Below are 25256 nucleotides of genomic sequence, written 5' to 3'. Positions count from 1 at the left end.
AGTTTCTTCCTAGCCTTAGCAGTTTCTTCACAGTTTATGCCCTGAAGCAGGAGTGCTACTCCAGGATCTAAAAACAATAATGAAACTATGGATTGTCAAATTTGAAAGAGCAAGGGAAGATAAGTATGTGTGTTGTAAAGGGAAAAATACATTCAAATAAAGGCTAATTCTACAAATCCGCAGGTTTTAACTGGATCACTCTAATGATGACTAGCTGCTGTCATGCAGGAATACATCCAAACAAGTATTTTTTCCTTGCATTGCTCACCTGGTCTTTGCAAAATGGTTGAGAAGCTCCCACAAAGTCTGTTGACAAAGAAAGGTGTCCTGTAAACGGGAGCCATCATCTAAATGTAATGCAATCCGAACCTATAGGGAAAATACACTGGATTAACCTGAAAATTGAAGGAAACTGTTTCTCACAACAACCTTTTCTTCAAATATTTCAACTATCTGTAGAACCTGTTGTCATAAAGATGTGACTTCCTTCTCAACACTTGCTGCAAATGATTACATTAGTTAAAAAATGCTGAAGGGTATTCAATATATTGTTTTAGAAATTGGTATTTAGAATAATTCTATTGTAACATGAATATAAATGTTAAAATTTTTAGTTCTCTAGTAAAGAGCTTCATTTGGACAGTTCATTAGCATTTCAGTCTTCTCTCACATCACTGAAGATTTAACATAACTGTATGACTTCAGTTAATAAGACTTACAAAGTTCCTTTCTGAGTCCAAGCCCATAGTACCCATTCAGCACTGCAAAAAAAATTACCACTTCAGCAATCTCACATGAGACATGTTCCTCTCATCTGGACAATCTATAACATATTCTCAGGCAGCAGGAATGCATTGCATGATTCTGGGTAGAAATATTTACAGGCATATCAGACAACATTTTTTAAACTTTTATACTGCCAGATCTAAAGTTACATAGCTAAATAAATATAATATGAGGATAATATGAGGATTAGAACTCAAATCTCCTAACTCCAGTCTCCTGCTCATATTTGTACTGAACTACAATGCGGATTGCACCATAAAATACAGAACTTAATCTCTAGATTAAATCAGTCCACAAGGGAAAAACAAAAAAAAAAAATCGCGATTGGATTTTTAGTTCTTAGATCTTGAAAATACTCTTCTTCATAGTTATCAATGAACTAAAAATATACATACAATCCAATGAGCTGTTAATTCTACTTTCACAACAGAGCACGTATTTGGGGAAACATTTAGGAGGTCAAACTAGGAAAATAGTCTATAGATTAAATCATGTTCACATCTGACCCAATTCTGAGCAATATTGCAGTTCAAAACTATTTACTCTGCAACTTTAGCACTATTTTGTGTCAATCTAATGCCTCAGGATTTAACTCAGAACTCTGCTGTGCCTCATACTGTACAAACATACCATGTCTGTTCTAAGAGCTTACAATTTGAGTAAACTAGATGTAGAAATTGAGACGTATTACTGGGATAGCTCACTGTTGTTCCTAACTCTGTCTACAGAAACAGCAGGACAAACAAGTCTCACTGTAACTCAAACATCCACCAGCCTGCCCAGTATAGCTATCCAAGGACATCTCCACACTCTAGACTCCATTTCTCTGTGAATTATCTCAAAGAATTCTGGAGGACATCCATTTGACTACAGATTTTTTTTTTTTTTTTTTAAACAGACAAAGTATATTCCTGGCTTCCAAATAATCATAAGTGACAAGGAAAAAGAGGCCCTTATAAAGAAATCTTCCCTTGATTCAGAAGACAGAGAATAGAAGAGTCACACTATGTTCTCCAAATAATACAATGTTTGTAGAGACCAAAAAGCACCTCTACAAGTTCAGTATAAGTTGATTCTCATTTCCATAATCACATAAATTCACAGTCAAAGAGAAATCACAAATTCACAGAAATTTTGAGGATGAGGTGTGGCTAGATAGCCTCAAAGAGCCTGCAGAATCTAAAATTTTAGCTTCAAAAGAAAGAAGAGAGACAAGCATAAAGAGCACATTTCTGAATCTCTGGACAGACTGGAAGCAAGCATATCTGCCAATTATTGAGTCAGAAGATGCAGGGAAAGAATAGAAAGGACTCGGGCCAAAGCCTATGGAGCTTCCAAAGAAAGGAAGCAGGAGTTCGGAGGATCTTTTGGACAAGCAATTGGAGAAAATCAAATGAGAACAGGAGAGGTCACACTCCTTAAGTCAAAAGAAGACATGTTCACAGAAAGGTGCTCAAAAGTACTGAAAGCAGCCGACAGATTGCTGGGGAAATAAGGTTACAGTACTCATTCTGAGTCTTGGCTTTAAAAAAGTCATTGGGAACTCTGAAGAGAACAGTTTCAGTGCAAGTGTCAGATTCATCCTGCAAAAAGGTCCAAGGCAAAATTTGAAGACTAAAGATAATGACTGTAGGTAGCACATTTGGTAAACTTAAGTTGAAAGAGCTGGAGAGGGCAAATGGCAACACAGGTAGATTTTCTAAGACTTCTGTGGTATTTTTACCCCAGTTTTCTGCTAGTTGCTCATTTGTCAACATAGCAAAACAAAGAAGCAGGGAGAAAGCTTAATCACCACAGTAGTTCTGGATTCAGTTCAGGATAAAATGAATGCTGGAATCATTATCTCCTCTCTAGGAGTCAGTTCCACAATGTGAGATCTGCTTTTCTGAAGATTCACTCACTCCTTCAGCACTTTTCAGCTTACACACTGTTCTAGCAGGATGTGCCAAAAGTGGTCACACTCTCTAAGGAAGAGAATAAAATCTCACGTAACATATCTGTTTCAGAGGACGCTGATTAAAATGTCAGATCCTGACCTGAACTATATTCAGAGAAAGATCAATGCAAGAATCCCAAATAATGGGATCATACCTTGGGTCTTCACAAGCAATTGAGATGTTCTGTTTTACACCAGCTGAAACTTTACAGCAAGGGATTTCACAGATATATAGAATGAATTCCAATAACCCAGACAGGAGGTCATGAACTCATTGATGCAGCTGCATAAACTAAAATACCAACACAGAGCTCTGCAGACTAAGCACTGATTTGGGAAAGAACTTCCCTGAGGCAGAACAAACAGCATATTTGCACATCGATACAGAGAAACAATGAACATGGTTCAAATCTATCCTTTTTATTTAAGATTTTGAAGACCTAACTAACTATTATTGAGTCCAAAACGACTACACATGCAACTTGCAACTCTCTAATGCTTCCTAACTACCAAATTTTAACACACAATTTAAGAATAAAACAAAATCTCAAAAATAATTCCTGGCTTTCAATTATCGTGCTCTTAAACACCTGCAGACAGCATTAGAAGAGAAGGCAAGGGACAGCTGCCTGTTCTAACAAGCTTTTCCCAATCCAGAGAGTGAAAATTCACATTCATGAGCAAGTGCTCATGCAGCTTCTACATATTCTTCTGAGAATTGAGGAAAAAAATCCAAAAACAAATACACTGAGGACAGTCCTGAAGAACTTTAAACTCCTAATGACTCCGAGGGAAAAAATCTAACACCTGGCCAAGAAAGGGAGAATGGCAAAGCACTTCAAACTGTAATCCTTACCTTTTAGAAAATATTCAGTCTTCTTTCTCAAAATGACTACTGCTTTAAGTATGCCAAATTAGCTGACCTGGCTAAAAAAAAAAACAAACAAAAGTACCTATTGGATAGTATCTAGTGTTTCTAGTCAACTATGGTTTTCTGAAGTCCCCCAAATCAGCCTTATTCAGGAGTCTGGGAAGGACATAAGACTAGGACACCAACAGGAGTTTTCTTCCAATTTGAGTTTTCATATGACACTACCAACAACCTCAGTGCAAAATCTTTTTTTTTTGAAGAGAGATATATGAAAAAAATAGACACCACACACTCCAGCAATCTACAGTGATTGCCTTGGTGGACTGTGTTTGTCATCTACCTCAGCTCCTGCATTCACAGGACTGCAAACTATGATCTGCTGGAGCCAGCAATTTTTCTGCATGAAGTGGCATCATCAGCAACTGGCCAACAGAACTAAGTAGTTTCATCCCATCACTAATATGACCTGCTGTTTTTTCAATGCTGAAGACAAGCCTTAGATTATTCTCAGCTACAGCAGAGTGATGACAGCTGACATCACCATTCTATAAGAATCCAGCCCAGAAATTCAGACTGCCAGTTGCACCAGTTTTTGGGCAACAGTTCAAAGCTAAGCTTGTCACAAAAATCATATTCAGTCAATTAGAAAATAAAAGTCTTTTTAAAAATCCCCAGCTCTATATAAAATATTACAGAGACCAGAGCCAATTATTTTCTAAGTTTACAAACATATAAGCAAAAGGCTAACGGCTTTACTGCTAGAACTGTACTGATGGTGTCCCTAGATCACCTGCCATTGCAAGGGGAATTTGTTCAACTTTGCACTAAAGACATGTCTTCCAGGAATCAAGGATTTTTACAAGCAGAGGCAAATCCAAAAACACTCTATTTTTAAAATATCAGATCTGCTGAACAAATCAACGATTTATCAAAATCTGTATTCTATCTCCTACTACCAAATGCTCCACAGGAAAACACATCTATTTCCATGCACATTATCTCAAAGGAGCTGATAACAGAAGGCACAGAAGCACATTCACCCCAACACCACCACCACCAGCCTGTATGATCGAGTCCACAGGTTGACTGCCCTTACATTAGGGCATAACACTAGTGTCAATTCTAGTCATGGAGTTATCCAGCTGTTTTAAACTTCCTGCAGTATTTGACATTGATTCCCTGTGGCAGGGAATTCTTTCAGTCAATTGTATTTTGTACAAAGTATTTTCTTGCATTGACCATAAAATTCTTCCAAGAAAGATCTCTGTTCTGAGTTTATGGGGCAGTAACTCTGTTTAGACAGCACCCTTGACAAGCTTATCTGCTGTCTTTTCTTTACTCTTTAAAATAGCAATGAACAGTCCAAGGGAAGCCTCACTCCTGTAGACTCTTCCGCTGAAACACAATGAAACAGTAACAACTTAAACTTTCCTTAACTCTTCTCTTCTGCAGCCTAAGCAGTGATTCCAAGCTACAGCCTCTCTCATATGCACAGCCCTTCTCACACTTTCTGATATACTGGGTGTATCTTCTTGGGAAAAAAAAAAAATCATTGTTTTCCTTCAGTACGACATCCCTCAAACTGGATCTAAATGTCAGATAAAGTCATCACTGTACCATTTTGACAGAACCGCTTCTCTCTGGAACAGAAACTCAATGCCATCATAACCCTTTGTAACTAAAAATCACAGCAGATGCTACCAGCCTGTGGTTTTTTTAATTATTATTTTTTTATTAAATACGTCATCTGGAGCTCAAACTTCCTTCTGCCACAAAGTCAGAAAGAAAACATTAGTGCGCAAAACAAAGCACAAGAAAGTTTTAGAAAGAGAAACACGGACAGCAAGGATCCTAAAAACTACACAGCACACCCACAATGAACGAGAGCAGAGGTTCCAAAATCTTCTTACAGCGTGAAGTTCACATTTCAGCATATATACAGGTTAATGTTTGTGCTAAGGTAACTGCCTGTAATGAAGCAAGACTAACATAATTCAGAAGTCAGAAATAAGGGATTAGCATTAACAGACCCAAAAACTTTCCCCAAATTTGAGAAACTCTGTATTAGGCAAGTCAGTAAGAAGAGCGATTGCTGTTAGTGATAGACAAATCTTCGTTTGCAGACTGCTTAAACAAGACCATACATCATTTTTATCACACAAAATGAAGTGTTTATGCTCATTAACAACTATGCATTGTTTTAAAAGTTATGCCTCCAGCTACTATAATGACATGCATAAAAAGGTTTTTAAATCTTGTAAGAACAAATGTGACAAACATTCTTACAGAACAAAGCATCCATAAGCACTTTGCAAATTATACTGAAAAGGCATATTCAGCCACTGCTAAACACAGCATACCTCAGAAAAAACCTCTAAAGCTGTGTGAACACGTTGTGAACAGCAATGCTGGGAAAGAAGCAAAAGAGCTGCATAGCAGGAGAAGCATAACAGTTTGATATTTTAGTTAAACCTTATAGAGGCAGACTATTACAACTGAAATAAAAATTAGGAGAGAGAACTAAATTAATAACTCAGCTTCTGAGCAAAGTCATCAGTGATTTTTAAGGTCTTACATATTTATGATTATTAGTTTTTCACCTCCCCAAAAGAGCCCCCTATCCTCTAGCACAAAGCTGCAAATCCACCACTGTATGGCCTGTAAGCAAGGACTTCAGCTACTGAATTACTCCAGACTGGTTTCCACCCCCAACTATTCTTTGGGTGGTCTTCCACTGAAGCACTGGCCAAGCCTAATCATTCTCTGATCATTATATCTCACAAGATCATATCCAGCATGACTGAAAAGTGAATAAATCAGGTTTTGTTGTGAAATGGACATACCGTGTTTCCCATTCCCACTCTGTTACGAGAGACTGGCACCATTTCCAGCTTGGCATTGTTGGGCAGCTTGGCAAATCTCCACTGCAGAGAGAGATCCAACATACTTCTCTGAAACCTGAAAGAAGAACAAACCCAATGAAGACACCAGGAACCATCACATCCCACCTTCAGAACACTTCGGGGACAGGCAATGGTGCAAAGTCCTGGTCCAGAGCTAGAGAATTCTCCATAGGATGACTAGAAGCCATGGAGTAGGAGTCTGCAATGTACAACTGGTAATTCAGAAAACGGTCATCAAAAAAATGATTCTGCATACCAAAAACCTACAGTTTATGGAGGTCGCAGATTTTACAAATGGTCATATATATGTCTCCCCTCAGACTTTAAGAGATAAACAACAACTCAATACACATTCATGCTTTGTGTTCAATGCTAAAATAAAAGAAACTTTTTTACTGTCAGTCAAATGAGTAACTTCTTGATTACTATACTGTAATAGTCAAAACATAAGAGAGGGAAAGAGTCTTATCAAACTGTGAACTAGCAGAAGTGTATGTGTATGGAGGGGCATTTTCATGGAAGTTACACAGGATCTCAGTATCCATCCCAAAAGTGAAGGGAATTTTAGGTGGGAAGATCTGCACAGGATAATTTAAACAAAATTAATCTGAACCATACCATATGGCTATCTCTTCCTAGTGAGGACCATACAAATAATTTCCTCATGTATCATCACTTAATACCCGCACAGCTATGGCAAAGGTGAAAACAAGGACTAATCTCAGCCAACAGCTTACGGACTGTTTAGGTTCCTCCAAGACCATCAACACTCAAAGCACAGCGGCGCCAAGTGATTCCCTCCACCGAGCGCCCCCCGCAGTTTCAGGAGGGGGCTCCCGAGGCGCTTGGCGCAGCGGCGGGAGGAGGCGCGCAGCTCGGCCGAGGGCACCACGAGAAAAGGCTGCAACCGGCTCCCGCCAGGAAGGGCCGCAGGCCCCGGCACCGCGCCGCTGGGAGACTGGCGGGCGCCGGGGGGGACGAAGGAGCCGGGCCCCCCCGGAGAGAGATGGAGAGGGAGAAGAGGGAGCCGGGCCCCCCCCAAGGGAGGGGGGGAAGAGGGAGGAGGGAGCCGCCCCCCCCGGAGGAAGATGGGGAGGGAAAGGGGGGAGCCGTCCCCCCCCCCGGAGGAAGTTGGGGAGGGAAAGGGGGGAGCCGCCCCCCCCCCCGGAGGGAGGCGACCGGGGGGGGGGCTAGGCCCTGGCGGGGGGGAGTGACCAGGCCGCGGGCACCGGGCGCGCGCTGCCCTGACGAGGCGGCCGGCGGCTCCGCAGCGCCGGGACCCGCCCTGGCCTGGCCCGGCCCGGCCCCGACTCCAGCCCCGGCAGGGCAGCGCGGGCCGGGCGGGGCCTCTCCCACACGGCGCGGCGCGGCGGCCCCGCTGGGCGGCGGCGGCCGCTAGAGCGGCCCTAGGAGCGAGACTCACTTGAGGCCGTACTCGTCGGGGCTGGCGCCCTGCTTCCTGCAGACCTCCTCGAGGATCTGCCGAGAGAACCGAGCCGTCAGCGGCCGCCGCGGCCCGGCCCCGCCGCCCGCCCTGGCCCCGCACCCACCTGCAGCAGCACCATGCCGGGCCCCACCCGCACCGTGACCCGCCGCCCGCTGGGGGCCAGCACCGACACCGCGGAGCCCCCCCCGCCCGCCGCCGCCGCCGCCGCCGCCATCTTCCCTCCCGCCCGCCGCGGCGCGGCCCCGCGCGGCCGAGGCGGAGCTGGGCCGCGTGCCGCCCCCTGCCGCCAGCCCGTCCCCTCCCGCCGCGCCGCGCCGCGCCGCCCCCCGGGCACCGCCGGCCCCCGGCCACCGCGAGGGGCTGGCGGCTGCGGCGGGACGCGGCGGCCGTTGCGCGCTCGCGGCCCCGCGCTGCGCCTGCGCCAGCGGCGCGAGACGGCTCCGGGGCGGCGGCGCTGCGCGGGGAGCCGGAGCCGGGCCGGGGCCGCCGAGCCGGGCCGGGCCGGAGCCCCCGAGCCGGGCCGGGCCCGCGGTCCCGCCGGCGCCGAGCCGGGGTGAGGGGGTAACGCGCAAAGCGCCGGCAGGCGCGGGCGGGGGGCCGGTTTGGGGTGCGGCGTGCCCTTCCCGGCGGGGGCGAGGGGACCCTCCGAGCTCCCGTTTTGACCGGGGCACCGCGGGCGCTGCGGCCCGAGCCTCGTCCCCTCGCTCTGCCGACGGGGCTCCAAAGCAGAACCTGAAGTAATTATCCTTCTTCTTCAATTAACACTTCCAGTAGCTATTGATAGTATGTCTTGTTTTCCTTTCTCTTTCCAGTGTTATAATCAGTCACCTAACCTTTGCTAAAATCAGATAGACCTCTCTGTTAGGTTTGACCTTTGCCTGGGGACGTGCGTGCTGATAGGACACAGGTTTGGGCAGATAGGACCCGCGAAGGAGTCGGTGTCGGCACGCAGCCCTGGCCTTCCGGGCGTCCCGTGGTTACGGCTCTTTACCCCGAGCTGGACAGATGCATTTTGGGGGTGGCACAGTCACATGGTAAATGTATGCCAAGAAATCTCCTTTGCAGATTTAAGCTCTTGACCCCTTAGCAAGTGGTGATGGCAGAGTGACTAATGACTGAAAATACGTGTACATGCAATGAAGATACTCCTTGGCAAAACGCAAAAGCTATTGCGACAGCCACGTTTTGGAGAGAAAAGGAGAGCGTCTGACTACACTGCCATTGTCAGATGAGTCTCTGAACAGTGTCACAACCAGGACACTGGTGGTAAGACACATGGGAGTGTGCCACTGCCTATGAAAGAAGATTCTTATGACCCCCCCTAAAAAAATTCTAAGAGTTATTTCTTTTGGAGCCATTCCCCTCAGTCTCAGCACCACCTTTTTAGCGTTGAAGGCATTCTCAAGAGATTCAACTACAGTCTGTTTTGTTTGCTCATATCATAAAGAACTTTTAGTTCTGGTAACCACTGGAATTTATTTAGCTTAAGTTGTTACCACATTCCAAATATTTCCTCTACTTTTTCTATATTTATCATATATGTTAAGCTTAAGTCCCCACCACCACCCACCAGCTCCCACAAAAATGTCTGCTTTGCTTGGCTTATAAAGGAAAAAGATCCTTTTAAGGAAAGAGACTTTTGTTACAGATAACACTTTTTTTTCTCTATATCAGCAGTGTGAGAGAAGGGAGAATAAGAGAATGGGAAAATGGATGATGGATGGATGTCAATATCCCGTAAGTTTTCTGTATGCATTTTTTTTTTACTGTTTTAACTGAGCAACTATGGAACTTTCTGAGTATAATCATTATAGCTATATATGGAGGTATTACCATCATCCTTCTTTTACTTATAATTTCTTAGCTTATACGCCAAAGATCTTTGTTCGTACTCTGAAATACAGCACTGCATAAGGCAGTTATGAGCTGCAGTCCTTTCAAGAATCCCCTTTTTCAGGAGAGAGGCCCACATCTTACAACTATGCCTTAACAAGAACAGCTCATAACAGTTCTGTCTGGTCAGTACACTACGTCTGACAGAGACTGGGAACAGCAGCAGAACAATAGGATATGCAGTTATATTTCTCCCAGTATAAATTTCCAGTTGTCAGCTCTCTGCACCTTCCGGACTTCTAGAATCGGAGATCGCATCTTTACATCTAATAAAGCTGATGGATTTTTATTACATGAATTTACCCAGCTGTGCTTTGAACCCATCTAAGCTTTTGGCACACACAAGATGCTGGACAATGGGTGCCACAGTTTAATTGGGTTCTAAGACAGATGTACTTAGAACATCCTCCTCAAATATCTTGGATAATTCATTTGATATCCCATAATATAAGAATAATTACAATTAATAATCATTCTCTGTTACCACAGGTCTATGGACATATTTCCTGTAATTCCCTACCATTCAAATTGCCTTCTGCTGTAAAATATGATCTGAAGAGGTTTGAGGACTTAAGGGTAAGATTGTGCTGAAAGTTTCCACATGCCCACAAAAGGTGCAACAAACATCTGTGGCTTGCAGATTCACTTCAGTCTTTAAAACAGAGAGGGTAAGAGACCAAGACTCTGCAGGTATCTAACACAGAGTGAAGATCTCCCATCCTTCCCCCAATTAATATCTTAATGGAAGCAAAAGAGGAAACAGAATTAAAAGGATTAAAATGTTAATATCAGTGATTACTTAGCTGCTGAGGTGGAGCAGTTATTCAATTTTAAAAGATATATTTTGGTTTTGATGGAACCCAAAAGTTTGGTCTCATTTCTGTATAGGAGGGTGGCTCTTAATTGATGTCTGAAGCATGCAGCTGTTTCTGTTTTGCATTTGAAAGTGACATATCCTTTAAAGAAATGTTGCTCCTGTTAAAAAGACACCGATGTAATTTGAGCTGAACGTTTCCAAGTTGCGAGAGTAGAGAGATGAATCTAGTTTTTAATGGCATGTCATAATCAGAAAGTTGCGTGGAGGTTAAAGGTCACATTTCATATCCAGAGCCACTTCTAATCTCAAATATTTATTTGAAATTAGAAGCATCAGGAAAGAAGGAAGGGGGAGGGAACTACAACCTGGAGCTCATTAAAATACTACAGAGAAAGAGGAACTCATTAGGGAATAGCTGAAAATTTCTTTAACAATTCAGATTTTTGCCACTGTCAGGATCAAGAGGATGCCTACAAATCTACTGGGTGAGTCTAAGCAAAACAATGCCCAGCATACTCTCAAAACTGTTTTTGAAAACACTAGGGACCCTTTGCATTTTGTTTGTGATTACAGTGATGAAACTTAAACACCTTTTAGGCAGCTAGTGGTGCTTTGTATTAGATAAATATTCCCAGCATTGTGCATGTTTTCATTCAGTTACACATCTACACAGAGAATAGTACATTAATTTTCTTCTTGATAAAGCATGGAAAAGACCATCTTTTTTTCAAAAGGATAGGAAAGTGATTGTGAACATTTAGAAATATGCTGCAACCAGTTTCAAAATATCACAGAGGAAAATAATTATTTATCACAGTAATGGCAATTCTGAGAAGTATTTCCTCCTGTGTACTTGTACCAATGTTATGTGCTACTGATTATGCTGAATCCTGGGAACATCCGCGAGGGAGGTTCCTAGTATAGCATCACACAGCACTTCACATTTGTGTCAAGAGTAAAAATGGGCCATGTTGTCCTATCTGTTGGGCTTCTTTTACCCCCACCCACTGCTGCAGTGTTAGAAGAGATGGTGGGAAAGTAGCATGACTATGCAAAAACAGGACTTTATCCATTGGTGAGTGGCCTTCTATCGGGTAACTTACACACATCCCAGCTTTTGGTTAGTACAAAATCAACAGTAATGTGCCAGGGAACTTTGAGCCAGGGCTGCAGAGCTGCTTAAACCAGGTGTGAGAACTGGCTGCCAAGGGGAAACGTACCTGTGACGTGAGTCCATGCACAGGACTCCAGGTGGTATCCTCTCTGTTTCTGACACTGAAACACTAAGACAGCAAGTCTTGGAGCGACTTTGGTCTTGGCAGGGTACTAGGGAATTTCAAAACTGGCTCATTTGCTATTGTACAACATACTCTAATATACTTTAACATACTGAATTACATTAGGACATACTGGAACATAATGTACAGCCTAATTCATTTTGATAGGTATTAAATTGAAACAGCATCTCCCTTTATACTACTCCCAAAGATTAGAAATGTCAAGCTGGCCTCCTACATGCCTTACTTCTACTGAAATAAAAATGCCATATCTTGCAGGAGTCCAATTCTTTCGCAGCTTTCTCTGAGCTTCCTTCCATACCGAGTCCAATCTATTCAGTGTAGGATGGCTCTTATGAAAACATTAAAACTTAGTGAAACTCCCATGCTGAAGGGCAATATTTCAAAATGCTCTGAAACTTCTGTGCACTCTGTTCTCTCAGAATTCAGTGTATCAAAGAGTTAAACTGAAACAAATTTAAACCTCTAGAAAAAAGCAGTCTCCCATGCCATACCCTTACACAGCCTTATGCTTTTCTAATAGCCCCCTAACTCCTTCATGACAGAGGTAATATGAATGTTTTCCTGGTCTTTGGAAGGATGACAAGTAAGAGTGCTCTGAAAGAAACCCTTCTGATGTATCTGAATTAAGAGAAATATGAAAGCTGAAGGGAGCTCAGCAAAGCCAAAATAGGCATAATTTAAGCTTCATTGCTTCACCTCTTTGGACAAAGGCCCAAAGATCTGCAGCATTAACATGCATTCCTCTTCATGCTAAGGTTCTTCTTCACATTCAGTTACCCCTTAATGCACTGGGTGGTACAATGTAGTTACAGAGTCCAGTAATGCCAGACCTCCCCGAAGAGAAGGTGCATGAAAACCAAGAACGCAAGCCTATCGGTGTTAGGAAAGGCAGCCTTTTCTCAAAAGAATTAGGATGAAGTTTAGCAATCTCTTCAGCCTAATTATCTGGAGGTATCTTGTGGTATATGAACCTCTGGTGTTGTGAATGCCAGCTACTCCAGTGATCCTTGAGTGTTCTTGAGGACTTACAGGTTCATCTGTTCAGACTTTGTACAAACTAACCAGCTTCCAGCTGCACTGCTGCTCAGGCAGCCAGATGAGCTCTTTAATTGCTATAACTAGTCCTAGTGATCAACTCCTTATACCTATCATGGGCAGTGAGAAAGGGATGTTAAAGGCAGTGTAGGAAAAGATATGATGATACAGAACTATGCTGGGCCCCCCCAAATATCAGTGGGTGGCTTTTGTATGTGTGTGGTATGTTAGGCTTTTCCTACCTTAAAGATACTATTGGTACTATCAGCATTTAAATGAAAGGAAAACAAAACATTTGGAGGCAAAAATCTGACTGAGGACAGAGCTAAGACTGAGATTGCATTAGAGTAACTGCAAGATTAAAACACATAACAAGCATATTGCAAAACCATGTGCTATGTAAGTCGGAAATTCAGAGTTGAGGATACACTTAAAGTCCAAACGCACTAAGGTAGAAAATGTAGTTACAGCAGCCGAACAGTCTTAATTCTTGCCCTACAGAAAAAACACATACTATTTTGAGATTATACTATTTTCACCTATTTGAGCACAGATAGATTAAATTGCCTGTCAAAGACACGGACTGTTTCCCTGTTCCTCTCTTGAGGGCTGTTTAGGTGCATTGGCTGTCCATTTTCATATCTAAACAAAGTTGAAATTATTTTAAGGGTAACATTTTCTCTGAATTTCCTGGGTTTGTAATGCTGAGTTTTGAGATAACTGCAACATGACTGTAACATCCTGTGGTCTCACACATGACAAGCATTCTAACATAGATCCTTAACATAGCTTTTGTCCAGGATTTTTTTGTTATTTTCACTACTGGAAATGTCCTAACACTAGAGAATAACTAGGGAAGCTAATGGAGGATAAGCCTAATGGTTTGAGAACAGCACCAAGAACTCCCCGAAAACGTGAACTTCAGACGGATCTCGCAGGAGAGGGGAGGGGGGCGGCGGGGACAGAGCAGGGGGCGGCCCGGCCCGGCAGCGCCCCCGCTCCTTCGCAAGTGCTTGGTGAAAAGCCCTTTCCTAATTTCCACTCTAAATTTTGTCACGGCCGTTTTATTCCCTTTTGTTCCCAGGGCAGCAGTATGCGTCTCCCGGCCCGGAGCATCCTGCCGCCCCGCTCCCGGCAGCGGCGCCCCGCGGATGCGCTGCCGCCCCCGGCTCTTCGCGGCCGCTGGCCGCCGGGGCCGGGCGCAGCGGCACCACCGGGGACACTGCGGGGGGAGCGGGGCGGTGCCAGCACCGCGCCGGCGGGGTAGCGGGGGTGCCGGGGAGGAGCGCCGGAGGGGTGCTGGGGGGAGCAGGGGGCAGCGCCAGAGAGGGAGCACCGCCGGGAGACACCGCCCGGGGGACCGGGGGAAGCACCGCCCGTAGGAGCCGGGGAGGAGCCACCATCGGAGCCGGGGGGGGGCGCAGCGCCCGCAGGCCCGGAGGCGCTGCCGTCGGGGCCGGCACGCGCAGGGCCTCGCGCCCGGGCGGCGCCGTCGGGGCGGCAGCCGGGCCCGACCCCCGCGACGCTGCCCGGGCCGGGGCCGGGCCGGGCCGGGCCCGCGCGGGGCGGGCGCCACGTGCCTCGCCGCCCCGCGGGCCGGGCCGGGCTGGCGGGGCGCCGCCGCCGCCGCCGCTGCTCGCCCCGGCGGCGGTGGCGGTGGCGCGGCGCGGCGGTGCCCGGGCGCGGCAAGCGCAGACCCCCCGCTCCCTCCGCCTCGCGCCGAGGGGGCGGAGGGCAGGGCAGGGCGGGGGCTGGCCGGCTGCTGCCCCACGCGGCGCCCGGGCTGGCGGCGCCCCCGGAGGCTCCCCGCGCACTCCGTGCCCCTCTGTCATGCTCGCCGCCTGGGAGCGGGCGGCGGGCTGCTGCGCCGGGAGCCGCGCCGCGCCGCCGCGCCGCTCCGCCGAGCCCCCGCCCGCGGCACTGCCCGCGCCCGCGGCGCTGCCCGCGGCGCCCGCCGCCGACCCCCGGCCCGGGCGGCGCGGCGGGGCGCGGCGGAGCGCGGGCGGCGCTGCCCGCCGCCGGGGGCTGGCTGCCGCCGCGGCGAGCGGCGGGTGGCGGCGGGCGGCGATGGGCGCGGCGGCCGTGCACCTCCTGCTGCTGCTGCTGGGGCTGCTGCACGCCGGGCCGGGCGGCGAGGGCAGGAAGGGCTGGCGGCGGCGCGGCGCGGCGGCCCGCGAGCGCAGCGAGGCGGCGGCGGCGGCGCCGGCCGAGAGCTTCCCGCTGGACTTCACCGCCGTGGAGGGCAACATGGACAGCTTCATGGCGCAGATCAAGAGCCTGGCGCAGTCGCTGTACCCCTGCTCGGCGCAGGCGCTGCCCCACGACCTGCGCCTCCACCTCCTGCACAACGCCTCGGTCACCTGCAACGACGGCAGCTCGGCCGGGTGAGTCCGCGCCGCGCCCCGGCCGCCGCCTCGCCGCGCCCCGGCCCTGGCTCCGGCCCCGGGACCGGGACCGCGCGCCGCCGCTGCCGGCGAGCCCGGCCCGGGATGGCGCGGCGCGGCCCGGGCCGCCGTGCGCTCCCGCGGGCCCGGCGCGGCGGCGCCACCGCGCGGCGGCCCGCGGCGCAGCCGCGACAGGTGCAGCGAGCGCCTCCCGCGCGGCGCGGCCTCGAGCGCCCGTGTTGGCGGCGCCGGGACCGCCGCGGCCCCCCCCCCGCCCCCCCGCCTGCCTCGGTTCCGCCAGCCCCGGCACTTTAACCAAATATTTTGCGGCGCCCCCGACGCTCCGGCGAGGCGGCATCAAAGCGCTGCGGTCGGGCCCGGCTCCCCGCTCACGCCGCCTCCTGTTTGTTTGTCCTCAGCTACTACCTCAAGGAGTCGAAGGGCAGCCGGCGGTGGCTGCTGTTCCTGGAAGGTGAGCCGCAGGCGCGTCTTTATTCCAGCATTGTCCAAGCATTTTATCCCGCGCGGCGGATGGGAGGCCGGGGAGAGGGAAGGTTCCCCAGTGGCTCCCTTCAAAGGCAACAGCCTGTGTGTGCTTGGCTGCCTTCCCGCGCTGCCGCCTCGCCCCGGATGCTGTCCCTGCCTCGCCCCGGGCGCCATCTCCACCTTGCCCCGGGCGCCATCCCCGCCTCACCCCGGGCGCCATCCCTGCCACCTCGCCCCAGGCGCTGTCCTCCCCGCCTCACCCCGGACACCATCCCGCCTTGCCCCAGGCGCCATCCCGCCTCGCCTCGGGCACCATCCGTGCCACCTCGCCCCAGGCGCTGTCCTCCCCGCCTCGCCCTGGACACCATCCTGCCTCGCCCCAAGCGCCATCCCCGCCTCACTCCAGGCACCATCCTGCCTTGCCCCGGGCACCATCCCTGCCACCTTGCCCCAGGCGCTGTCCTCACCGTCTCGCCCCGGGCGCTGTCCCCACCTCACCCTGGATGTCGTCCCCACCGCCGGGCCCTGCCCGTGGTGCCTGGCTGCCCGCTCCAGGCAGGACGACGCAGTGCAGCAGCCGACAGGTGTCTTCTCCACACCAGGAGGGTGGTACTGCTTCAACCGGGAGAACTGCGACACTCGCTTCGACACCATGCGGCGGCTCATGAGCTCCAAGGAGTGGCCAGTAACCAGAGTTGGTAAGTTCCTGCTCTGCCCGCTGGGCATGAGCACGCCAGGGCCCTGCCGGAGGCATCTGTCATTGGCATCCTCGTGAGCACGTCGTCATGGCCATATACCTGCTCCTGCTCAGACGCTAGCACTGTGTCTAGGCACAGGCAGACTGTCGTTCCCGCATGAATAGGTGCAAATAAATATGCTTCTCCACTCTTGAAAGGTCATAAAAGCACAGATGTACTCATGTGCTTGGATGCATGGTTTTGGCTGGTAAGATGATACTACTTTTTTGAACCATGGCCAACATACTTTCTTTATTTTAAATGTATGCACATACAGAAAAGCCTGTTGGGAGCTTTACAGAGTTGGGGTTTTGTTTTTTGTTGTTGTTTTTTTTTAAGAAAGTTTGTGGTTCTCAATCCTTTGAGAAATGTTCTTAGACTTTTTAGTCTGTTTGTAAGGACACATATACCTGCTTACACAATGCACTGGATTTGTTTGTGTACAATAGGACTGGTCCTATGGACATAGAGAAAAATTAGATGAATTGTCTGGGCCTCTTATCTGGAATTGTGTTGTTCCCCATTCTCCCCATTCACAGCTGCATAATGTTGCTTAAGCAACTGCAGAAATTGCCTGTGTGAAAGCATACATTTGGTATATATGTAAAAGTATTTTTAACTTCTTTTAATGTAATGCATAAGGTGAAATTAACACCGTGAATACCCACACTCTGGACCACAAGGCTCCTGAGTCAGCACAGAAATGTGCAGCCTCTGTCTTTGTGCTTGCTGCTTATGCTTGGGGCTTGCTGTATGTCAAGACCTCTGTCATTTACACAAATCCTGTAATTGCATATACTACAGTTCACCTGCTAGGATTTGCTGTTTGGGGAAGTGTGCACTTCTCAACAGGTGTTACAGCTTCTTTTCTATACTACAAGGGTTTTCTTGACAGCATTCATCTCTAGCATGAATTAAAATCTGAAAGTCACATCTATCAGAGGGCAAATTTAGAAATGTTCCTTGCTCTTCCTCTTTCTTACCAATGGTTTTCATCATGGATGTTTGTTTTCTGTATGGTCTGTATCCTGCATTAAGCTGACACAGTTGATTTAAAACCACAGAGCAGCAGGTGTACATTTCTTGTTTCTGTGTGTTCATCTGCAGGAACTGGGATCCTGTCATCACAACCAGAAGAAAATCCCCATTGGTGGAATGCAAACATGGTGTAAGAACAGACAAATAAGGGGAATAGCTTTGTACTCAAACAGCATCTCCTGCCTTTTAGGCCAGCAAGAATGCTACAGAGATAGATATGACTAATGCCTGCAAGGGGAAATCGTGCATTTACTCATTTGTTCTTGTTTAGCTATCTAACAAGTTGTGATGGCAAGGTCTGGAGAAACCTAAGTCTAGTCTGCCTGGAGTGATGTGGTGATCTAATGAAAAACTGGGGACAGCTTAGAGAGTCTTCTCAAATAAGTGAAGTGGCAAATACTGTTGTGGGTGGTGGGTTGATAGTGTGTCTTACATTTGCCAATTTGAAAGGAATATAGAGTAGCTCTTCCAGTTCAGCAAAGAGAAATGGGAAAGATACCAGTTTATGTAAGTATCTGTATAGCAGGGAATAGCAGCAGACATGGATGTTAATTTGTATCCCACAAGCTGGAGACCAAAATGGGAAGATAACTGTATTCCTACATAAACCTCCAGTGGTAGCAGTCAGCATTTACACTGCATGGACAAGGTCTCCTCATTTCACACATGGAAAACTGAAGCTCAAAGAGTTGTCCTGTGGCAGGCCACCCACCATATCAGTGGGACAACCAAGAGCAAAATCTGGACCCTCTATTCTATCCACTGAGCTTGGTACTTCAGTTAGATCAATAAAAGACGTTATTTGTTGATTTAACTCACTAAGACTACTAGTGTTCAGAAGAAAACCCAAGACAGTTATAATTGTCACCTTGTTGCACAGGTAGGTATGCAAGTGTCTAACTGGAGAAGAAACTCTTTCCTTTTCCCCTCAGCCACATTTAATTTTCTTCCAGTTACTTGACCCTGTCCTCACCCCTCTTGGGATGTCAAAGGAAGGTTCTCACACACTTCTCTTTTGCAGATTCATCCCTTATTGCTCAAGTGATGTTTGGAGCGGTGCCTCTTCCAAGTCTGAGAAAAGTGAGTGTTGCTGATGGGCTGTTGCTGCCACAGACATCACACATTAAAGGATATGGCCAGACTTCTGTGAAATTATGTGAATGAAGAATGAGCTTTTCCTTGCTAAAGGACAGGAAAGAATATCAAGCAACTTCCAGATAAAACATCCTGATCTCTTTAGACCAGCCTGTTTTGACATAGTTCAGAGCCACTACTTGCAGAGATGTTAGTGATGCAGTATGCAAGGATTAGGGGTACTAAATTCCTTTTAGATGAATCTCCAAGATCCAGCACACAGCAAATTAATTGTTGTAGCTGAGGAGCCATGGTTTGTTGCATGCAACTCTGGCTTTGCTGATCTGAGAGGCAAGTGAAGTGAATTTAGTTTCAAGCTTGTATCAGGAAGATATTTGGCCTTTGAAGAGAGCCATTGTGTGTTGGGCTAAAGCTGTCTGCAGATTGCTTTGGAAGACAAAGAATAGTTCATCATAATACATGTTTGTTCTGCATCAGCTGTCATTTTGACAATAACATATCTCTGAGAGTCTACTTAAAGGAGTCCTCTCCTGGATTAAGCTAAATTTCATGCAAATGAATTGTTCTACCTCATGTAGTTCAGTGGGTTTCCCAAGTTAAGCAGGATTGGTACTTGGATGCAGTACTATCTAGAGAATCACCAGGGGCTTAGTTCTCCTCTCATTTGTTCGTGATGAGTTTTCGTTGACCAGAATGGAATTACTCCTGATGTACACTGGTGTGAATGAAAGAAGTAGACCTAAGATGCTTTGTGACATGGCACTGAAAAGTCAGAAGGTCGAATGCTTTTCTCTGAGTAGGTCTTTGAACTATGGCCTTAGAGCCAACCACTTTGTCACTCAATGTCTCTTTCCACTGAACTCTTAAATTGAGAATTGACCACTTGTGGATACCAAAAATAGACTTTTTGTCATAGCAAGGGGCCTTTCATTTCATAGCTTTTTATGATTGTTGCTATGATGCAGTTACATTTCAGCAAAGATGACTGCTTTTTGGTGGTGCAAAGGAAATAGTGGTCTTTATAAATGTAACATGTTTTGAAATATTGCATGATTGAATTGGCTTTATGGACTGGAATAAAAAGGGATGCAGTAAGTTGGAACTGAGGTTCCAATTTATAGGAAGGTATGAATATTCCTCCTATACAGAGAAAGGGTCCCAGCACCTTATTAAGATAGATAAGAGCATATGCTCTTATTTTCCTTCTCTAAGTTTATCAGTTCTTAAGCACTGTTGTAGGAAGGTGTGCTTGTGTTGCTTTATATTGGAGATATTTTTTTTTCCACTACAAACAGTCCCTCTGTATTCAGGTTCTTTCAGGGAAGCAAGTTTTGTATTAGGGGGAATATGTCTTATTAGACCTGATTGATATAGGTGGGGAAAATGGGCCTGCTTTTAGGCATGTGATACCTTCAAAAGGTTCTTAAGCATTTATGGAGAGGAGCAAAGACTTAGTCTGCACAACAAACAGCTTGTTGACACTGAGCTCTCTCTTCCAGATGAATATGCCTTCATGGGAGCACTGATCATTCAGGAGGTTATAAAGGAGCTGGTGGGAAAAGGCCTTAGCTCTGCAAAAGTGTTGCTGCTGGCAGGAAGCAGGTAGGTATCTACAAGATTTCCTGTGACGAAAAGAGGAGGCTTCCACAGTAGAAAGCAGTTCTTAGGGAGAAGGTCTCACCAAATCCTGAAAACTTTCTTCTAGGAGTGTAGTAACACTAACACAACAAACCCTGTATCTGTTCTCAGTTTCCTCCTAAGGGTGGTACAACAGGGGATGATATAAGAGTAGTTCCTCAGCTTTTGGTTCAAGTACATTTGAGAGAAAATAATAGAGTAAAAGCTTTGCTGGAGACAGGGGTGTGTTCATTCTGCCCTGCATTAAGAATATTGACTCCTGTGATTCCACACTGTGAAACATATGCCTCTTATGAGTAGATTCAAGGTATTTGAATTAAAAGCTCAGACTTGCCTGACACAGGTGCTCTTAATCATGTTATGTTGCACAAAGCTGTGGTACACTCAGCATGTGTTACATAAGGGTGTAATACAGAAGTTACAGAGGGTGAATTGGTCTCACTTCAGATTTTTCCGATTTTTGAGCACCCAAAATTCTTGCAAATACGGCATACGGAAGAAAGAACAAGAACAGGATTTGGTTCCTGAGGTATCAGATTGTTCCTCAGTGTTTTGCAAAGCAAGGAAATAACTTGGTGACCACCGACTGTATTGTCCTGTGAACTGATGGAGTTGCTTAGAGAGTTGTTCCTATGAGAGGGCCTGTACAATAGCCAGTCACGTAATAGCTGTGTCTGCTTCATGACTGCAGTATTAACATTGCTGTTGCAGTGCTGGAGGGACAGGAGTGCTCCTGAATGTGGATCGAGTGGCAGAGCAGCTGGAGGAGATGGGTTATCATGGGATTCAGGTTCGAGGCTTGGCAGACTCTGGCTGGTTCCTGGATAATAAACAGTATCGCAGAACTGACTGTATAGATACCATAACGTGTGCTCCGACAGAAGCCATCAAGAGAGGAATAAGGTACAATCAGATACGCTAAACTACCCTTTTGTAAGACATTAGAGTGAGGAAGAGATGCCCTCCTTCTCTTTCTTCCTGCATTTTGGTACTTAAAAAGTACTTATTATCTATGTTATTGGCTTCTTGGATGATTTTATTGGAAAAGAAAATCGTTTAAAATATAGACATGCAAAAACATGTGTGTAATAGCAGATACCCTAAAATGCATTGATAGGACATGGCAGCCAAGGAAAAACTCTGCTATTAATAAGTTGGAACTATAACCAGGACAGAAATAGACTAGGATGTGGAAGGGCAGTTGTTAAGATGGCATTATGACCTACATCCTATTACTGCTTTGTCTTGTAGGTATTGGAATGGTATTGTTCCTGAGCGCTGTAAACTGCAGTTTAAAGAGGGAGAGGAATGGAATTGCTTTTTTGGATACAAGATTTACCCCACTCTTCGGTGTAAGTATGAGAGAAGAGTTTTAAAATGGATTCTATGATTTTCTCTGTATTTGCAACTAACTACAGGTATTTCTTTTCCAATTCTTTTGTCTTTCTAGGTCCAGTCTTCATTGTCCAATGGCTCTTTGATGAGGCCCAGCTCACTGTAGACAATGTACACCTAACTGGCCAGCCTGTTCAGGAGGGGCAGTGGCTCTACATCCAGAACCTGGGTAGGGAGCTGAGAAACACCTTGAAGGATGTAACGTAAGTCTTTCACTGAGAAAAACTGGCATCTTTATTTCCAAGAGAAGTCCTTTATCCAGTATTCTAGTAACATTTCTCAGAGCTCTGCAGAAACCAGTGTCATAAATTTGGTAACCATATTTAGTCTGCATCAAGAATCTTGCCCTTTTAATTTTTGAATAAGTGCAAAATAAGTTCCAGGTTCGCAGTTGTCAGTAATCTGTTATTATCCATAAGAACATGGTTTTTCATTTCCTGCCTCCAAGGTGAGGTGTGAGACTCCTTGCCATTCATTGCATGGCTGTGAACCTGACGGGGTGCATTGAAAGTTACTGATTGTAAAACAACCAGATAGTTGATGAGACAACAGAGGAGGAATTGTTAATGTGCCTTACTTGCTTCATGCAAGAGCAGCTGTTCATGAGTCCTTGTTGCACATGTGCAATGTTAGGCAGGATGGAACCCCTTTTCCTTCGGGTACTTTCCAGTCCAGTTGTGTTTTACACCATGACAGCCACTGCTGTTTCTAAATCCCTTGCCAGGGGCAGTAAAACTTCCACTTTCTAGCTAGTCAGGAAGGTTTTATTTAACAGAGTTTACTTTGTCCTTCCCAGACCTGATCTATGTTTCTTTTTTCCCTTTAGGGCTAGCTTTGCTCCTGCTTGCTTGTCTCATGAGATCATTACACGCAAGTGAGTGCTTTTGCAGAGTCTATGAAAGGTCAAAAGGGGAACAGCAGGGGAATTGGCCATTCTGACAGCCTGACCTCTCTGATACAATCTGTATGGTTTGTCTTTTCAGTCACTGGACAGACATCCAGGTGAAGGGGACGTCATTACCCCGTGCCCTGCACTGTTGGGATCGGAGCCTACATGAGAGCAACAAAAATGGGAAAACCCCTCTAAAAGGTTGCCCAATTCATCTGATTGACAGTTGTCCATGGCCCCACTGCAACCCCTCGTGCCCAACCATCAGGGACCAATTCACAGGGCAGGAGATGAATGTGATCCAGTTCCTCATGCACATGGGTTTTGATGTTCAGAAGATGGCACAGCAACAGGGCCTGGAGCCCAGTAAACTTCTGGGAATGCTCAGCAGTGGTAACTAGGAAGGGATCTTCTGAGGGGCAGAGAGATTAGATCAGGCGGAGGAGATTCTAAACCTTTCTCCCAGACAGATCTCTGATCTTCTTCCTCACACTCATACAGGCAGGTGCACACCCACACCCATGCAGGCACAGACCCGTACATGCCCACATGCTCCCGCAATCTTGCACACTTAGGATGTGTCAAGAAAAGAGCAATTTCTTGCTTACGCTATTTGACTGGAACTCATTACCTCCACACTCCAGGGCTCAGTTTTGGCCATTCACAGCCTCTTCCTGTGTTACACAAGGCAATCTGATGCAGGGAGTAGCAAAGCCATAAATAGCAGCAGTGGAACCTTCCCTAGATCTAGGACTTCTTTCCTTGCCATGATTTTTTTACATCATAGACTTGATACAAGTGGTGAAAAAAGCAAGCACTGGATTTCTTTTGACCAACTAGAAGTGAAGGAATGATTACATGACTTCCTGGAGGTCAATGTCTCATGATGTGTCATAATGTACAAACCAAGGACACGTGCTAGGGGTGGACACTCTTGTACTCAATTTACTTTTGTATTATTTTATAAAATGACTTTTTATTACTTTTTTAAATAAGCAAGAAATATAAAATAAATGATATTGTTTTGTAACATATTTTTTTTTAATAACGAAGAAACCTCTTGCTACTTTGGCAATATGGACATATTTATTTTAATATGTAAAATGCTATTTATAAGGGCTGACCAGAGAATCGTTCATATGTCTTTGTAAAGTTGTATATGCTGCTCATTTGGATGGGTTTTCCTTATGATCACTTGTGTCTGGGAAAGGGCTGAGGGTGGTATTGACATTTTATAATAATTAGACTTCTGTGTTCCCCTTGCAGTTTGTTTTGTCATTGTTTCTCTAATTAAAAGGTTGTAATGTGAGGTCTAAGTACAGAGATTCTCACCCACCCAGCACCTTCAGCTTGAGGATCGTGATTTGTCGGGTATTCTGGGGCATTGCATTTTAAGATGCAGAGAGGCATCTATTTTTACAGCAAGGGCTATTATTTTAATGAGAGAAATGTTTGGTTTGATCAGACCACCTGGCCTGTCTTAAAACAGGAAACATTTGGAACATAAAAGGTAGAGAACACAAGACAAGAACCAACATATTTCTAATCTTGTAATCATTTGTGAACACGCCCACCTCAGGGAACATACAGAATCCCCTTTGTTTTTAATGGGAGGAGAACAGGGGAGGAAACAGGAACGGGTGGCTGAGGCTGGAGAGAGTGAGAGGCCATTGCTTTGGGTGAGAAAGCACAAAGAGAGTTGCACTAAAAGCTTTACACGGTAACGCGCTGCAGCTGGTGTAGTCAAACCTGTGCAAGTAGCAGTAATTTATAACCATTCTGCAGAAGTTCTTAACACCTACTTTGCATTTACCTGCTCTTGTGTAAATGGCTACACAACACGCAGGCAACTGAAAATCAGGGCCTAATTTCTGAACAAATCCAAGCACTTCCAGGAGAGGTCTTGCCAGGTTAAAATGGTAATGCTATTTGTAAGATCTCTTGTCATAAATGAATAAAAATTAAAACAAACAAACCCCCTACTATACAGTTACTTTTGATGGACTTCAGCAATCAGTAGTTACTTAGGCAGTACCACACAAGAAGTTAGCATTTCAGTTGTGCAAGGTGGGGTTTAGTACCAATTTAAGATAAAAAGTAGCTAAAGAGAAAATGAATGGTGCTGCAAGCAGAACTGAGATGCAGGAGTTTCCCTCTGATTAATCTAGGGACTACTAATATTCTTTCTATTTTAATGACCTTGGTATAAAAGTAGGATTGTTCTAATTGAATTTTTCATGCCACAAGGTTGAGAGGCTTCCTCAGTACCGAGAAGGTTTGGAAAAGCATACAGGAAAATTGGATTCCTTTGAGGGCTGGAGTCAAATGGAGTGAATCAGTGCAAAGTGCTGGTACTTGAGTAGTAGCCAGAACTCCTGCTATTCACTAAGAGTTTATCAGTGGGAAGCATCAAGGGAAACTACTGTCCATATCAGTTGTTCACAGGATGACTATACACAGTATCGTGCATCTGTAGATATGGCAAGTGCCCACTCTGTGTCCAGTGATGTATTTCTACAGGGAAGCAGGAAAGTATAAATGCCACTGTAGAAGTTTGGAACACTATATGCAGAGGTGATTACCTGTATTTCTAAAAGGTTAATTC

At 46.2% G+C, this 25256-nt stretch overlaps 2 protein-coding genes and 1 long non-coding RNA gene across 5 annotated transcripts in view; 2 read left to right on the top strand and 1 right to left on the bottom strand.

Moving 5' to 3' along the window:
- Nucleotides 1-8114, bottom strand: part of ASPSCR1 (ASPSCR1 tether for SLC2A4, UBX domain containing) — a 57766-nt gene extending 49652 nt beyond the window's left edge. Inside the window, exons 1-4 of one of the 2 annotated variants that reach the window (XM_067308647.1) lie at nt 8047-8114; nt 7920-7975; nt 6437-6551; nt 269-369 (exon numbers count right to left, since the gene is read on the bottom strand). In XM_067308647.1, the coding sequence (XP_067164748.1) occupies nt 269-369; nt 6437-6551; nt 7920-7975; nt 8047-8061 (287 nt within the window). In that variant the 5' untranslated portion in view covers nt 8062-8114. Of the gene's footprint in view, nt 1-268; nt 370-6436; nt 6552-7919; nt 8021-8046 lie in introns of those variants that run through there. The other variant, XM_067308648.1, reaches the window with a different exon arrangement.
- A 307-nt stretch (nt 8115-8421) lies between these two features.
- Nucleotides 8422-10638, top strand: LOC106487127 (uncharacterized). Of its 2 annotated transcripts, none has more exons than XR_010886072.1 (3): nt 8422-8496; nt 9618-9680; nt 10326-10638. It is a non-coding gene; the product is annotated as an uncharacterized lncRNA (long non-coding RNA). The 2 variants fall into 2 exon arrangements; XR_001293014.2 differs by lacking the exon at nt 8422-8496 and adding an exon at nt 8516-8680.
- A 4181-nt stretch (nt 10639-14819) lies between these two features.
- On the top strand, nt 14820-23916 carry NOTUM (notum, palmitoleoyl-protein carboxylesterase). The gene is made up of 11 exons (XM_067308265.1): nt 14820-15373; nt 15793-15845; nt 16462-16557; nt 17704-17764; nt 18656-18714; nt 20229-20331; nt 21079-21270; nt 21619-21719; nt 21818-21965; nt 22589-22636; nt 22746-23916. Exons 1-11 carry the CDS (start codon nt 14820-14822, stop codon nt 23050-23052), a joined length of 1722 nt encoding a protein of 573 aa, XP_067164366.1. The 3' UTR covers nt 23053-23916.
- Nucleotides 23917-25256: the final 1340 nt, after the last annotated feature.

This window comes from Apteryx mantelli, chromosome 19, assembly GCF_036417845.1.
Source record: "Apteryx mantelli isolate bAptMan1 chromosome 19, bAptMan1.hap1, whole genome shotgun sequence".
NCBI classification, from domain to species: domain Eukaryota; kingdom Metazoa; phylum Chordata; class Aves; order Apterygiformes; family Apterygidae; genus Apteryx; species Apteryx mantelli.
This window is presented reverse-complemented; position numbering and strand designations above follow the sequence as displayed.

Coding starts and splice junctions, on each gene's coding strand:
- NOTUM (XM_067308265.1), top strand. CDS start 14,820: ATGCTCGCCGCCTGGGAGCGGGCGGCGGGCTGCTGCGCCGGGAGCCGC. Junction 15,374..15,792: donor AACGACGGCAGCTCGGCCGG/GTGAGTCCGCGC, acceptor GTTTGTCCTCAG/CTACTACCTCAAGGAGTCGA. Junction 21,720..21,817: donor GATTTACCCCACTCTTCGGT/GTAAGTATGAGA, acceptor TTGTCTTTCTAG/GTCCAGTCTTCATTGTCCAA.